Genomic DNA, 15,660 nt, shown 5'->3' with positions numbered 1-15,660 from the left:
TTTTATTTAAATTATAAATATTATTATTTATTATTAGCTACTGCCCACTTCTTCGTACACGTGAATTTGAGGGTATTTGCCGTTGCATTATATATATATTGGACTTTTTTGAGAGAGTTGAGACATATATTAATATGAATAATAATGAAAAAAATTGTCTTGATTAATAAAAATATATATGCAAGTAGTTTAATTTATTCTTTATGATTAGATATACAAGTTTTCTAAAACGCCATTAATCGACACTGACCATAATGGGAACCTTGCTATCGTGGTATCCATCGCTGTCGTAGTTCAGCCTCGCTCTGCTACCTGCTACAGCATCGGCCTTTTGGTCTGCTCCTCCGCAGTCATGATCCTGTAGAAATGCAATATTCAACATACATACATTCCCTTCGGCATGCATGCTAAAATAATATGTCTTTGGCTTTAAATAGATTTGATTTGTAGACATTATTACAATGCAATACTACGTGTGAATAAAATTTAACGACATTTGATAACCCTTTGAGGCCTCAATAGAGAATAAAGAAATAAGCACAAAAATTTTACACATTTGTAATATTATTTTTAATATCAAGCAAATAAAAGAATGTAATAAATATTGATTATCTACAATTAAAGCAATTAAAAATGTATCTGTAAAAATATTTATATGGTTTCGACCAAGGAATATAATACTCCTTTGACCGAACCGCTACTGAAGACGTTTCCTCACAAACACAAACAAAGGACCACGTCTATATAGGTTCACAGACATTGAAGTAAAAAGTTGAATTTGCCATAATAAAATAGAATCTATACCTTAGATACTAAGGTGACATTTGTAGTAGAAGTCTTTGATCTTTCTAAGAAAAATATGGTCGAATAAATACACTAATTATATATATATATATATATATATATATATATATATATATATATATATATATATATATATATATATATATATATATATATTATATATATATATATATATATATATATCAATTATATATTGCATTTGAATATTATGAATTGAATTATGGATTAATAATATAGATACGAATATTTGGAATAATTAATAAATACTAATGAAATTGCGCACGTGGGCGCATTTACAATATAATAATTTCTACGATTTCTTTAATTAAACTGCTTTATTTAAACATTTACATATTAAACATGATTTTAATATCTATTTAGAGAAAATAATATAAATACGAAAAAGTCTAAAAGCAGAAATTTTAAAATAGAATAATAAGTGGTAGTTATTTAATATGTTAGATATTGCGAGAATGTATTTGAAAAATTTACAAAAATTCCAAAATAGAAATTATAAATTTTCAGAGCAAAATGAATTTATTAATATTACTTAGGTAGATATCATTCAAGTTTTAATCTATATCTGAACTAAATTAGTTCATTTATATATAACAGATACTAGTTTTTATCATATGTGTCATCATATAAAAAAATGTGTCTTACAACTACTACGTTCTTTAACTAACCTATGATTCTCCTTTATATCCTATGACGCTAAGGTTTCATTGTCCTAAGTACCTCAGTATACTCTATTATATCCATGGTACTGCTCATGTCTATAGGCGACGGTTACAACTTTCCATCAGGTGGGCCGTCAGCTTATTTGCCATTCTAAGAAGTATAAAAAAAAACTTCAATGCTTGAAATGATGTTATGCTTGAAATTATACACGAAAAAAAAATACCATCCAGTAGGAAAGAGATTGTAGATTGTATCTAATGTTGTCATATTGTACCTAATAATTAAGCTGGGGGAAAGGTATTGTTATGGGGTCTAAAAGCCCCATTGCTAGCAATATATCCTATCAGGACAATCACTACGCAGTTCCCCTTAGACACCATCGTGGCTACTTCCTAATAAATTCATCAGAATGGAACAACTGACTTGACTTCTTCTTCGTCAATATTATTCACTAGTATATATTATTCACTAGTACTCAGTCAACGTACACCAAGAGCACAGACAGGGTTTTCTTTCCATTTTAATCCTATAAAAAGAAAAACCATACCACAATATCGTTTTATCCTTTGCCGTGTAGTTTTAGCATAGAATGGGCCACTTCGTCCTTTCCCGAGGATGTACGACACCCACGGAAAAGGACGAGGTGACGAGAAGCGACTAAGGTTCCTTAACGGTAGAGGAATTGTAATTGGCCTCCCTTTTAAATCATCATCAAAGTCTAACTGCGGTTGCCAACCCGCCTGCCAAGCGTGGCAACTATTGTGAAACTTCCCTTATGGGGAAGGCCTATGTTTAGCAGTAGCCAGCTAACAATGGCTAATATGGTTTAACACAATATGTAAATTGTACGAAAAGCTTTACAGGAGTATTAATTCGGAAAAAATATGAAGTACCTAATAGTATTGGCTGACCCAGTAGACGTTGTTTGGCACTTACCGCCACCTACCGGATCCTATTTCTGTTTTTACGTGTTAAAGGCTATCCCTCCTCGCAGGGTTAAGACGACCTGCGACCAGCGTACAAACTATCCTATCTCTCAAGTTGAAGCAAACTATGCATATTTACAAAATTATATTAAAATTATTTTCGGTTTCGGAGATTAAAGTGAAAGAGCATCGTAGCAAGGGATTTTGTATATATTAACTAACCGCGACTTTGTCCGCGAGATCAGGATATGTTTACTGATCGGAATGAAAAGTAACTTGTAACCTTTCCCACTCCATAAAGTGCGTGTATAGCAAATTTCATAGTGATTAATTAAGCCGTTAAGCCGCTATAGAGTAACAAACATACAAATTCACTTTCACATTTATAATATTAGTAAGTATACTAGAAACATGCCTGCGGTCTGTGGGGGGAGGAGCCGCGCCGGGAGCCGCTGCTCGACGACCTGTTGCTTGGTTCTGAAACAAAGTTCACATTTAAGGCGCCTCATTAAAATTTATCAACTATAACATATACCTAAAAATAGAGTGCTGAATCAATGGATCTTTGGTAATTCATCTTTGAACGTGTAGTTTTTTTTGCATTGTTTATTTTGCACAACAATCTAATTACAGTGTTTATGCTTATTACTTATAGTTTAATTTAATTGATTGTTTTTATTAGCAATGTCATACGAATTTGATTAAATCTTGTATAAACCTATATTTTTTTAAAAAGGCCTTTTGTTTTTACTGTTATTTTTATAATAAAATTTTTTAGCTTATTGATTTTAAGACACTTTTTCTTAAAAAAATTATGTAACTTGTAATTCAAATAAATTAATTTCATAAACACAGATTGTAGATTTTAATATATAAATATATATATATATATATATATATATATATATATATATATATATATATATATATATATGTATATCCTGTTTTAGAGTTGTGCTTTTGTTGGTGGAGCTCTTGCCACTCACTACGATTTTCAGCGAGTCTTTTCACCTCTTGATACGACACGACACCAAATTTTTCTTGATCATTTGATATATATATATATATATATATAAAATAACTAGATATTTTACTATTACATTAATTTGAGAAAACTCTTAAAAATAACGTTTTAAGGAATGTAGCGCCTTAAGTTCCTACATACATACATACATATCAGGTACACTATATACTACTACATATATGCATATCAAATAGACTGATAGATCACTATAATTTATTTCAATAGAACTTAATGAAAATAAAGTAAAAACGAAAAAAAATAGTTTCGTAAATTATGTAAGCGAGTACTAAGTAAGGATTCCACGAAATTATTGGAAGTAGACTTTGACTGTAGATAAAGGTCGTCTTAGTCTTTGTCCTAAATGAGTTTTTACAATTAGATAGCAATGCTTGCATAATTTTTAACTTTTTTTTATGCAATCTAGAATGGCAAACAAGTTGACGGCCCACCTGATGGAAAGTGGTAACTGTCGCCTATAGACATGAGCAGTACCATGGACATAACAGAGTATACTGTTTGGCCCATGATACCTCCCATGCGTTACCATTCCTGAGGATTCAGGTGTTATTCCTCTGCACCCTGTAAATTCACTGTCATATCCCACTCTTCAAACCGACGTAAATCACAGCCATGCAAACACAACTGCTTCACGATAGAAACACGAATGGTACAGAGGTGCCCGAGCATACGACTTTTATACAAAGTCTCCCTCTGGTAGATGGGTAGATAATTTAAAGCGTGGGATACGGTATTACAGGAGTATTTTTTTTAATGGATGATAATGGAATAGTATCCCCGCCAGCGCTATCGGTATACAGTGGCGGGGCACCAACGAGGGAGATAATAGGTGAGGATGAAAGGGCTGGTCAGTTAGCTCACCGTGATGAATACACCTGGAATTCAGGATGATAGTTTCTAGGGGGAACCATGTGGAGGTCGACCTGATAGGGTATATTGTTAGCAATGGGGCTGACAGTCCGCAGTACTAACAATCCCTTCTCCTCCAGTACAGGAGCATTAGGTATTCAATCCTCAGACATGGTAATGTATGAGGGAAATATGGGTATACAGAGAAATATGTTTACGGTGCTATTACTTACTATTTTTTTTATACAACTTAGAATGGCAAACAAGCTGACGGACCACCTGATGGAAAGTGGTAACCGTCGCCTAGAGACATGAGCAGTACCATGGACATAACAGAATATACTGTTTCGCCCATGATACCCCCCATGCGTTGCCATTCTTGAAGACTCAAGTGTTATTCCTCTGCACGCTGTAAATTCACGCCATATCCCACCCTTCAAATCGAAACACACCTATGCAAAGACAACTGCTTCACGGTTGAAACACGAATGAGACAGAGGTACCCAAGCAATCGACATTTGTACAGTCTCCCTCTGGTAAAAATACTATATAAAAACTTCTAAACAACGAAACAAAAATACCCTATATACGGTTCATAGGGTTGCCTAAACAAACAGTGCTGTGAAGTGACTGACACTCCACAGTATTCAATATGGGGGACCCGCCTACAGCCGCCTGCAGCCGTAGCGTAGTGTCGATCATTTGGTCAAATCATTTTCTCTCCCATCTTAAATTTTACAGGATGCATTCAACAATTGTGTTTACACTGCAATACTAGTTAACCCCTAAACGTTCTTTTCTCCCTACCGCCATCTTTTTTTTTATACCACTGAGGTGGCAAACAAGCATACGGCCCACCTGATGGTAAGCAGTTACCGTAGCCTATGAACACCTGCAATACCAAAGGTATTACGCGTGCGTTGCCGACCCTTAAGAAACCTCTTTACCCCTCTTTTGAAAAACCCCATGCTGTAGTCTCTTGGGAAAACCTCGGCAGGGAGCTCATTCCATAACCTGAGTGTTCGTGGGACTTTATTACCGGGCTTTATTATTTTTATCAGGAAAAAAAATTTTTCCTCTCTCTATTGCTTGCTTCATATCTCTAGTTGAATTAAATATTACACATTATGAAAATTTCATTAAAATTGATTGAGTGATTTTGAAGATTAACGTGAACATTCAGGAGGTACGTGGAAGAAATATTATCATTAGAAAGAGATGTAATTTCATAAAATATGGGGTACTATTACACGTGTAAAGTTGTCGCGCTGTGGTGTCTGGAGTTATCAAATGCCGAGCGTATCATCCAAAATCCGAAACAAGAGAATAATTTTCAACCGACTTCAAAAAAGGGAACCATTTGAGAACCGAATTGAGAACCCCTAATTTAGTTGTATTTTTTTATATTTGTTTCCTCAAAACTCTATATATTTATAAAATGATTTGGGAATATCTTTTTTATTGGACAGGATCAATTAGATCCATGGAAATTTTATGAAAATGTATTCGATAGTTTAATTTTTAAAACGAATTCTTTTTTTGTGAAACATGATTTTAAATTATTGAATAAATGAATTTAAAAATTTAGAATTTTCGTTACTGGGATCCCTGGATCACAGTTAAGGATTATCCATTTGACCTTACACCACACTGAGGTGATTAGGATAGAGTAAAGAACGTTTAGAACGAACGGTAGTTTGGTCACGTTAAGCACGGCTAATAAATGTATATATAACAGTATAACTATTATTAAAATCTATATACCAACAACAATATCACTACTATACGCAGTAACCGCTAGCTAAATGTGCGGAATTTACCTGTCACCCCCAGTCACTAGATAGTCACGAACAGAATGTGTTTGTTTCAATAGTTGGAGAGCTAGCAAAACACAATTGCATAATTAGGTTATAGTTTACAATGCAAATAATTTATAGACATAACTATGTCAAACAATAGAGGACACTAGATCTGACGTGGCATAGAATCTACATTGTAAGTGACTACTTTTGTGCCTATTGTGCAGGGCCAAATTTCAGGTTGAATAGGTACTGACAAAATCTTGAGTATTTTATTTTTTGTATTGCATTACAATGTCAAGGCTGTTTGATAGCACCACGATGCCTAAATATTATTACTATTTTTTTTTTATAAAATAATGGTAACGAGCTTTTGCAAGCGGCAGGCTTTTGCTCGTCATCCCAGGCGTAGATAATGCGGATCCAAATTCGACCCGCTCAGATTTTTTTAATCACAGATGATGGGTCTGTCTATAAGCTAATCAGTCATGACAATTATTTTTAAAAGACTTCAAAAAGAAGTTATTTCATCAATTTTTTTTTTGTATATTTATTTTTTATTGACCGCATTACAAAAATTATGGACAAGAAATACACAATATTCTGATAATGAACGATATCTGTACATGGATAATATTATTGAAAATCCAATAGAAACCAAAACAATAATTTTTAAAATTTTGTCTGACTCTTTGTCTGTATGTTTGTTTTGGCAGCACCAAATGAAATGTGGTTTCCAATGTTGTATTCCTAAAGGTCTAACTAAAAAACTAATGTAGGTTTTACCTTGATACACCATCTAGAAGTAGCCTATTTCATTTCATTAATATTCCTACTTCTGAAATACGTATATTTAAAGTAGCGGGCAAGAAGCTAGTTATCAATAATTCTAAAATTAATCAAATATCACTTCGTTTATTTATTTTTTATATCCTCCACGTCAGAAACTATCAATGACAGACATTAACTGTCAACTGTCTTTGAGTCGATGATCCTCGAGCTCTTCCCATTCGCCATTTTAATAGAAATATTGTCTTTCATCTATATTTTACTAATCATATTAAATAAAGAGAAAAGAGATTGTTAGTAATGGGGTCTCCATTCGCCATGTTAATAGAAACATTGTCCTTTATCTATTTTTTACTAATTTATATTAAATCATAATTATAAAAATACAATCATCGTAACAGCATTATTTTTACTAAAATAAGAGGTGTAATAATTAATTTGGTTCTTTTCTTTTCGATTATTCATCCTGTTTAGATGCCTATGAACACAGCATTGCTGATTACGAGTACTCATGAATAAGCAAATATTGTTCTATTGTGATCCCGTATTTATTTTGTAATATTTAGAATTGTAACTATTCTTTATTGCCATATTTAATGCTGTCAAGCGTAGTAACTACTCCCAATAAAGGGAGGCCATATGTTCAATAGTGGACTGTTGATATGATGATAATGATAGGCGTATTTCAAGAGATTCTGGGTACACCATAATTATCTGGTTCCAATACCCCAGGATGCCAACTAAACGTCAGTTATACACAAAGACATGTCTGAAAATACATAACCACCTCAGAATTGTAAACAAGCTGACGGTCCACCTGATGGAAAGTAGTAACCGTCACCTATAGACATGAGCAGTACCATGGACAAAACAAAGTATACAGTTTCGCCCATGATACCGCCATGCGTTGCCATTCCTGAGGGCTCAGGTATTATTCCTCTGTACCTTGTAAATTTACTGCCATATCCCACCCTTCAAACCCAAACACAGCCATGCAAACACAATTGCTTCACGGTAGAAACACGAATGGGATAGAGGTGTCCAAGCAAATGACTTTGGTACAAAGTCTCCCTCTGATATATTCTTATATATGTCATTGGTATTCTACTGAGTAATTACAAGATAAAACAATTTCAATATATCAACATAACAATATATCTCCCGTCTAGTGAGACGACTAACAAATAACTGAAATTGCACTTGCGGTTTTCTTTCAAATACGCAATAAACAGAGTAGATCATTAAACATCTAGTATGTGTTTCGAATAGTTATTAAGCTAAAGTACTTATTTATATATATACAATATAATAATATAATTAGTTTTAGTTGGCTGTAATCTTATTTAAGTGTATACTTGTATTCTTTTGAGAAATGAATATAGTAAACCGTTATACATTGAATTATTTTTAAATATTATAGCTATTTATTTACCTTTATTTCATTTTTTTTTATACAACTTAGAATGGCAATCAAGCTGACGGCTCACCTGATGGAAAGTAGTAACTGTCGCCTATAGACATGAGCAGTACCATGGACATAACAGAGTATATTGTTACGCTCATGATATCCCCCATGCGTTGCCATTCCTGAGGACTCAGATGTTGAAACACGAATGGGACAAAGGTACCTCAAGCAAACGACTTTTGTACAAAGTCTCCCTCTAGTAAATATCTCATATCTCATAAATGTTAAAGCATAAAGTAATCAATTTTTAATTTATGCTCTAATTAAAAAATAATTAAGTCTAAGGTGACAACTAGAAAAACATTGAAATCTTTTAGAGACTTCTAGAATTTTTATATTTTAAATAAATTAGAAAAATAAACAATATAATAAAATAATTAAAAAAATTATAATGGTATCTTTATTAAACTAATTAAGAACTTTATATTTTTTATATAAAAAAAAAATGTAAGATGAATACTTTAATAATCATACGTTTCAAGTATCATATATTACACTCACTATTAATGTTTTTAGTAAAATAATATAACGTACTAACATGATTATTATAAGATTATATATAAGTGCCCTCTAAGTATTTATATGATGATGTTTATATGTATTTGTTTAGTCGTACATGTTTACTATTCTATTTTATATGAGAAATACAAATTTCCTCCGCGAACGCTCAGGCTGTGAAATGAACTCCCTGCCGAGATTTTTCCTAGAGATTACAGTATAAAATTCTTTAAAAAAAAGTGTATAATAGTACATTACTGCAGCGGCCAGCAACTGAGGCATTGATGGACGAACGTGCAAATGTGGGCCGAGGTGTAGCCGAGGCACACGTACGTGAGTCCATCAATGCCTAGTTGTGGCCAAGGCTTATATAGTACTTTTCTCAAACAATGCGCGGAAATCAAAAACTCAATTTTACTTTTTAAGTTCAATGACGAATAATGAACAATAATAATTTTGCAGGCGTCATAATGTACCTTTGTTTTTTTTTTTTTTAATAAACAGCTTTCTATTTGTAAGCCAGTTCGTATGTATGGCCAGTACGGCAATTTTGATTTATGTCTAAGAAGATTGTCAAAATAATGCTCACATTTCCAAGCATGTTTGCGAAAAGGTTTTTTCAGGATCTACAACGGGCAAGTAACGTCTATAAGCTACAATGACCGTTTACCATCAGAGAGCTGTATGTTTTTTTTTACCGATTTCGTGGTATAAAAAGAAAAAAAAATTTTGAATCTAGTAAGTGGTTTCTAGGTACTTACACATTCTTGATATGAATAGCTGACGATTATTTTTTTTTTACATATAACAAGAGGGGACAAACGTTTCACCTGATGTTAAGTGACTACCACCTCCCATGAGCACACGTAACACCAGAGGCATTGCAGGTGTATGCTTGCCTTTTAAAAATTAATATGCTCTTTTCTTGAAGGTTACGATTTCGTAATTATTTAAATTCTGTCATATAATTACACTTTTCAATATAAAACTATTTAAAAATCTAAATTCTATAATATACGAGTATTCAATCCAATAATTAAAAATGTATATTTGGGGGCAGGGCAAATTGCGAACTTATAGGTCATTAACCCTTACTGACGATACTACGTTATAACAATTGACTTTGAGGTCTAATGTCAATATATGCCACGCATTAAATCTATTTACTCTCCGCCATCGGCGGTGACTACGAATGGGACAAAGTTTCGTGAGGTCTTTTGCCCACAACGCCAAAGGCTTTGCGTTTATTTACATTGAACATTTCGAGGACAACTCGAATTCGAGTTACTTGATGCATAAAGTTCGAAACTAATAAATATGCCGATATATTAAGTACTATTTATTAACTGATACTGGATAATTTAATTTAAATTAATGGGCATCAATAAGTAGGTAAATATCTTCACCCAGTGGGTGTCTACAGATGGACAGCCAGGAAAATTTGGCATGATGACCTAGATGCATTTAAAAGGAACAAGTTTGCGTTGACGCAGAACAGGCACTTTTGGAAGGAGATGGGGGAGACCTTTGGCCAGAAAGGGGACGTTATGGGTTATTAATAGAATAGAAATTTAAAGTCTAATCTATAATTGGCAAAATTATGGTAAGCCATGTTAGAGGCCGTCTTGTACAAGGCCGCCTAGAACTCTTGACACTAGGAGGCGCTAGCTTCTTAATAATAGTAGTAGTAGCGAAAACAGCGAGGTTATTTTTGACGGACTTAAAACGGGATTTAACGGCTGAAATGATAATGATGGCATTATATTTGACATTTATTTGATTAAATTTCGTTATATTATCCCATTGTTTATATCAAAATATAATCAAGATATCAAGATAGTGAGATGGCAACTGATGTTGGTGTGGTGGAGTTACCTCGGCTGTCGCGTAGTTCCCCGGCGCCGACAATGTTGCCCAGTACGGGCATGCCCGCCATGCCGACTGCTACTCTCTCCACTTCTTCATAACGTGAGATCTGTATTAACAAAATATTATAATTCATGAAAAAAAAATTTTTATATAAATAAAATAATCTGTATAAAAAAAATTAATTGCCGAACGTTTATATAATTAAACATTATTTATATAATGAAACTTTTTGAAATAAGCAATAACTGCGTGAATGGGCGATAAAATAAAATAAGACAATGGAAAATGACAATTTAAAAATGCTTAAGTCAAAGTTTTCTTAAATACAAATATTTCTTTCTTTCTTTGTAATTAGATAGTACAAGATTTGTATGAAGAAAATGTTTGGAAAATCATATGGAGTAGTACTCCATATGATTTTCCAAACATTTTCTTAGTTTGGAAAATAAAAAAAATAGTTAAAATCTCTCCATATCAAAAAAGGGGAAGTGAGACAGAAGACAGTAGGGAGATATTAAAAACTATTAATAGATATAGACATGCTGTCAATACACGTACAGTGCAGTAAAGGAAAGATTTAGTCTCATTTTCTTTATTATTATTAATTTATGTAGTTACAATTGGTTTATACATAATACATTAGTAAGTATATTAATGAAAATGTAAATCGCACTGTGCAGTGTCAAAATATACGGTATTGTGCTTAAAATGAAATTTATTTCACAAATAATATCAAATTATCGATCTCACGCTAACTATATAAATTTTAATAGCTGTATCGATATAATGACATTATCGTTCATTGTTTTTATCAAGATGGGGTCACTAATGTACCTTCATCGTCACCTATCATCCTTCACTGGTACTCCGCCAGCGTACACAGCGCAAGCGTAGTTACCACCTTTCCATTATCACCTAATAAAAACTTGAGACGAGTTATAAAAGTGGTTGAAAAGAAATATATGGTTTATAAGTATATGCAGGCCTATTTCTACCTACCCTGTAAACGAGCTAGCGTGTAATACTTATAATGAAATTATAAGAAATAGCTTTATTTTATGCAACTATAAACTACAGGTTGGTTGTATATTGGTTTTTAAATTGAATTGGCATACATGTAAAACAATTTGCTTTCTCTATTTGTTCTTACATTAAATTTTATCATATAAAATTATATACATATCTATTCTGTTTATTTGAACTTTTACATACATAAATTTATACACCTCATATATAAAATTATTATTCTACAATTATATATGTGTAAGAGAAGAAGTAAGGTATGTACCTTACCTCTTCTCTTTCATCTCTCCTGATCCTGTAATTCTATCCCTAAATTTTCTACCACTACATTCCTGTTTTTTTCCGCGTTGATTTCCTTGCTTTTAAATTAAACTTGAAAATAGCTAATGGCAACTCTAAAAAACCGAAGCCAAACGATAAAAAAAACAAATTCATCATACTTTTATACTGTATTTATTTCTGTTCCCTTCCACTACGAAAATTAGCTGATACGTCAAGTTGAACATTAACAAAAACATGCAATGAGATTTCTATTAGTTTAAACTTTAACCCAATCAGATATACCCTGCCGCTTCTTTTTGAGTCGTCAATAAAACAAACAATTTCGAATACGCGGAATCAAATTTTATGTAGAAATAAAATAATATCGGTCCATTAAATGTCCATGGTGTAGGCGAGACGTACCTGTATAGAATTTCATAGTCCCTGCGGTTTTATTACGGCAATTTGTAACGAAAGGCGATAGGGACTGTAGACTGTTCGAGTATATCACAGGCTAGGTATTGGTAATTTATACCTTGCAGGTGCTCCGATATTTTCTATATATCTATTGTTTACTAGCAATCCAGTCTGGCTTTGCACGGGTAGATAGATTTCGAGAATAATATACAGTCTATCATCACCATCATCATCATATCAACCCTTCACCGTTCACTGCTGAATATAAGCCTTAGGGGGATTTTGACAGTAGTTGCCACGCTTTGCAGGCGGATTGGCAAGCGTAGATAAGCTTTAGAGATGTTTTAAGTCATTATCAGCCTTAAACTAATGAAATAGACTACTTCTAAATGGACTATTTCTAAATTCTCCTTTTTAAAAAGCCGGCAGCACACCTGCAATGCCGCTGATGTTGTGGGTGATCATGGGCGGCGGTAGTCACTTACCATCAGGTGAGCCGAATGCTCGTTTGCCCCCTGCGTTGTAAAAATGTAGAAATAATTAATTCTTAAATTTCTAGAGGGAGATTTTGTACAAGTCAAGTCAAGCTTGAGCACCTCTGTCCCATTCGTGTTTCTACCGTGAAGCAGTTGTGTTTGCATGACTGTGTTTCGCTTTGAAGGATGGGATATAGCAGTGAACTTACAGTGTACAGAGAAATACCACCTAAGTCCTCAGGAATGACAACGCATGGGGGGTATCATGAGCGAAACAGTATACTCTGTTATGTCCATGGTACTGCTTATGTCTTTAGGCGACAGTTACCATTTTCCATCAGTTGGGCTGTCAGCTTGTTTGCTATTCTAAGATGCATAAAAAAAGGTTCCTTACATAATTTTTTCTTATATATCTCCCATGTATAGACATCGTGTAGTTACAATTTTATGATATTAGTAAAAAAAAGATAGGTGACATCAATAATAATCGAAATCAATAAATTAATTCCTTTTAGCTTTTCGCGATAAGGTCGCCCATTGTTTTCTCATTATGATTATTTCTTGTAATTGTTTATATTTATAATAACTTTACTATTGTAATCTTATGGAGGAAACAATAAAGAGTATCTATCTATCTATCTATAATTCCTTTAGAAAGAAAATGTATTTTTACTTATGAATAAATAGATGAATGAATTTTGTTGCTAAAAATGCTTATGTAACTGTCAATAGTTTCAAACTGTCAAAATTACTTTCGACAGAAAAAACAATCAAAAGTAATTTTGACAGTGTTTTATACAATCATATATATACCACTGCTATTATAGTACCATTACCACAAAATATTACAATCAATTCAATTTAATTCAATTTATTCTATAACAATATTACATTGTGTCGAATATTATAGGATTTTTATACTGTACAACTGTAAAATCACAAACATGCAACAATTTTACATATAAACAATGTCAAATATAAATAATAAATTAATAATAATAACAATTTAAGTGAAAAATTTAAGTAATCTTTTTAAAACAATTGCATTTTCATAAATAGTGCTTTCAATCGTGACAAAATGGATATGGAACCAACATTAAACTTCACAACTTCATTTTTTCGCGCACTTAAACAATTTCGCTCGATCTGAAAATAGCTTTAAATCTCAGTACAGTACTTAAACCAAGTTTAGATATTTGTTTTTTTTTTTTTTAAATTAGCCTAATGATATAGAGATTGTTATTTTCAAAACGACAGCATAATTTGTTTCTCATTACTCGTCTGAACACCATGTTTCACAATCCCCAGACGACTTGACAAGGTCATTGCTCGCACTCGCAGCGTAACTTTTATTTTTCATTAAAGAATGTAAGAGTACTTCACAACGAAACTACACGACTTTATCTTTTGTTATATTATTAATATTTAATTATTTTCATCGGGGTGTAACCGCATCTTAGGATGTAGATAAAAAATGCTTATCTAAGTAACATCATTTTTATAATATCAGCCGTTTATTGTTTAATATTGAACATAGGCCTCTCCCATAAGGGGGGGTTTTGCCAGTATTTGCCACGTTTGGCAGGCAGGTTGGCAACCGCAGATAGGCTTTGATGATGTTTTAAGAGGGACGCTGCTGTCCATCCCTCGACTATTAAGCTCTTTTAGTCGTCTCTTATGACACCCACGGGAAAGAAAGGATTGACCCAGGTGCCGGGACAACACGGCAATATAAGTATATCTATCTATAAATTAAAAACAAGATTTTGTTTCAACAGAATTTAGTGAAAAGGTAGGGGAAAGGATTGTTAGTAATGGAGATATAGCAGCTTCATTGCTAGCAATATATCCTATCAGGTTGACCTCCATGCGGTTGCCCCTGGAAACCATCGCGGTTGATACTTCTCGAATTCGTCACAATTGGCTAACTGACTGCTTTCATCCTCATACTTATCATCTTTCACTGATGTCCGCCAGAGTATACCGTATGTTCACCTATTTTTTTTTTTGAGGGGTGAAAATGGAATGAAAACACCGCCTGCGCTAACGGTATACGCTGGCGGAGCACCAGTGAAGGGTGATCGATGAGAATGAAAACAGGCCAGTTAACCCATCATGATGAATTCATCAAGAATTAACCATGATAGTTTCCAGAGGGAACCACGAGGAGGTCAACCTGGTTGGGTATATTGCTAGCAATGGGATTTTTAGTATCTATTATTGACAACCCTTTCCCCCCATGTTCACCTATTAAAAAAATTGTTGAATTTATCACAGAAACACTAAATTCAATTAGTAACAAATCGAAATATTCAGTCAGTTGATTTTTTTTTACTGGACAGTGTTGGTCATTAGCATATTGTCGTCTGTCATTATTCGTTTGTTTACATTTCCATTCAGTTCTATTGAGACAAGCAATAGCAATTTAATAATAACTACAATACAACACAATATTATTAATTAATTTGTGAGTCAATATATCAATACCACACGCTCAGGCTGTGAAATGAACGCCCTGCCAAGGTTTTCCCTAAAGACTACAGTATGAGTTTTTCAAAAGGGGGAATTAAGGTTCCTTCAGGGTCGGCAACGTGCACGTGCCATCCCTAGTGTTGCAAACGTCTATAGGCTACAGTGACCGTTTACCATCAGACGGTGTGTATGCTTGTTTGCCATGTTTGTGGTACATAAAAGAAACAACAGTCTGTAAAATCTTTTTTACAACAATCTGTTTATCTACAACCAATTTTTTTTTTCAATG

At 33.3% G+C, this 15,660-nt stretch overlaps 1 protein-coding gene across 1 annotated transcript in view; it reads right to left on the bottom strand.

Annotated features, from left to right (window-relative positions):
- The window catches only part of LOC113511233 (sodium-dependent noradrenaline transporter-like), a 60,868-nt gene that overhangs the window by 20,494 nt on the left and 24,714 nt on the right, over positions 1 to 15,660 (bottom strand). The window contains exons 2-4 of the mRNA XM_031912197.2: positions 10,729 to 10,828; positions 2,827 to 2,888; positions 251 to 358 (exon numbers count right to left, since the gene is read on the bottom strand). Of these exons, the coding sequence (XP_031768057.2) occupies positions 251 to 358; positions 2,827 to 2,888; positions 10,729 to 10,828 (270 nt within the window). The remainder of the gene's footprint in view (positions 1 to 250; positions 359 to 2,826; positions 2,889 to 10,728; positions 10,829 to 15,660) is intronic.

The sequence above is a fragment of the Galleria mellonella genome, unplaced genomic scaffold (assembly GCF_026898425.1).
Source record: "Galleria mellonella isolate WM207_F2 unplaced genomic scaffold, CSIRO_AGI_GalMel_v1 utg133, whole genome shotgun sequence".
NCBI lineage: Eukaryota > Metazoa > Arthropoda > Insecta > Lepidoptera > Pyralidae > Galleria > Galleria mellonella.
The sequence above is the reverse complement of the archived record's forward strand: the minus strand, read 5'-3'. Positions and strand labels throughout refer to the sequence as shown.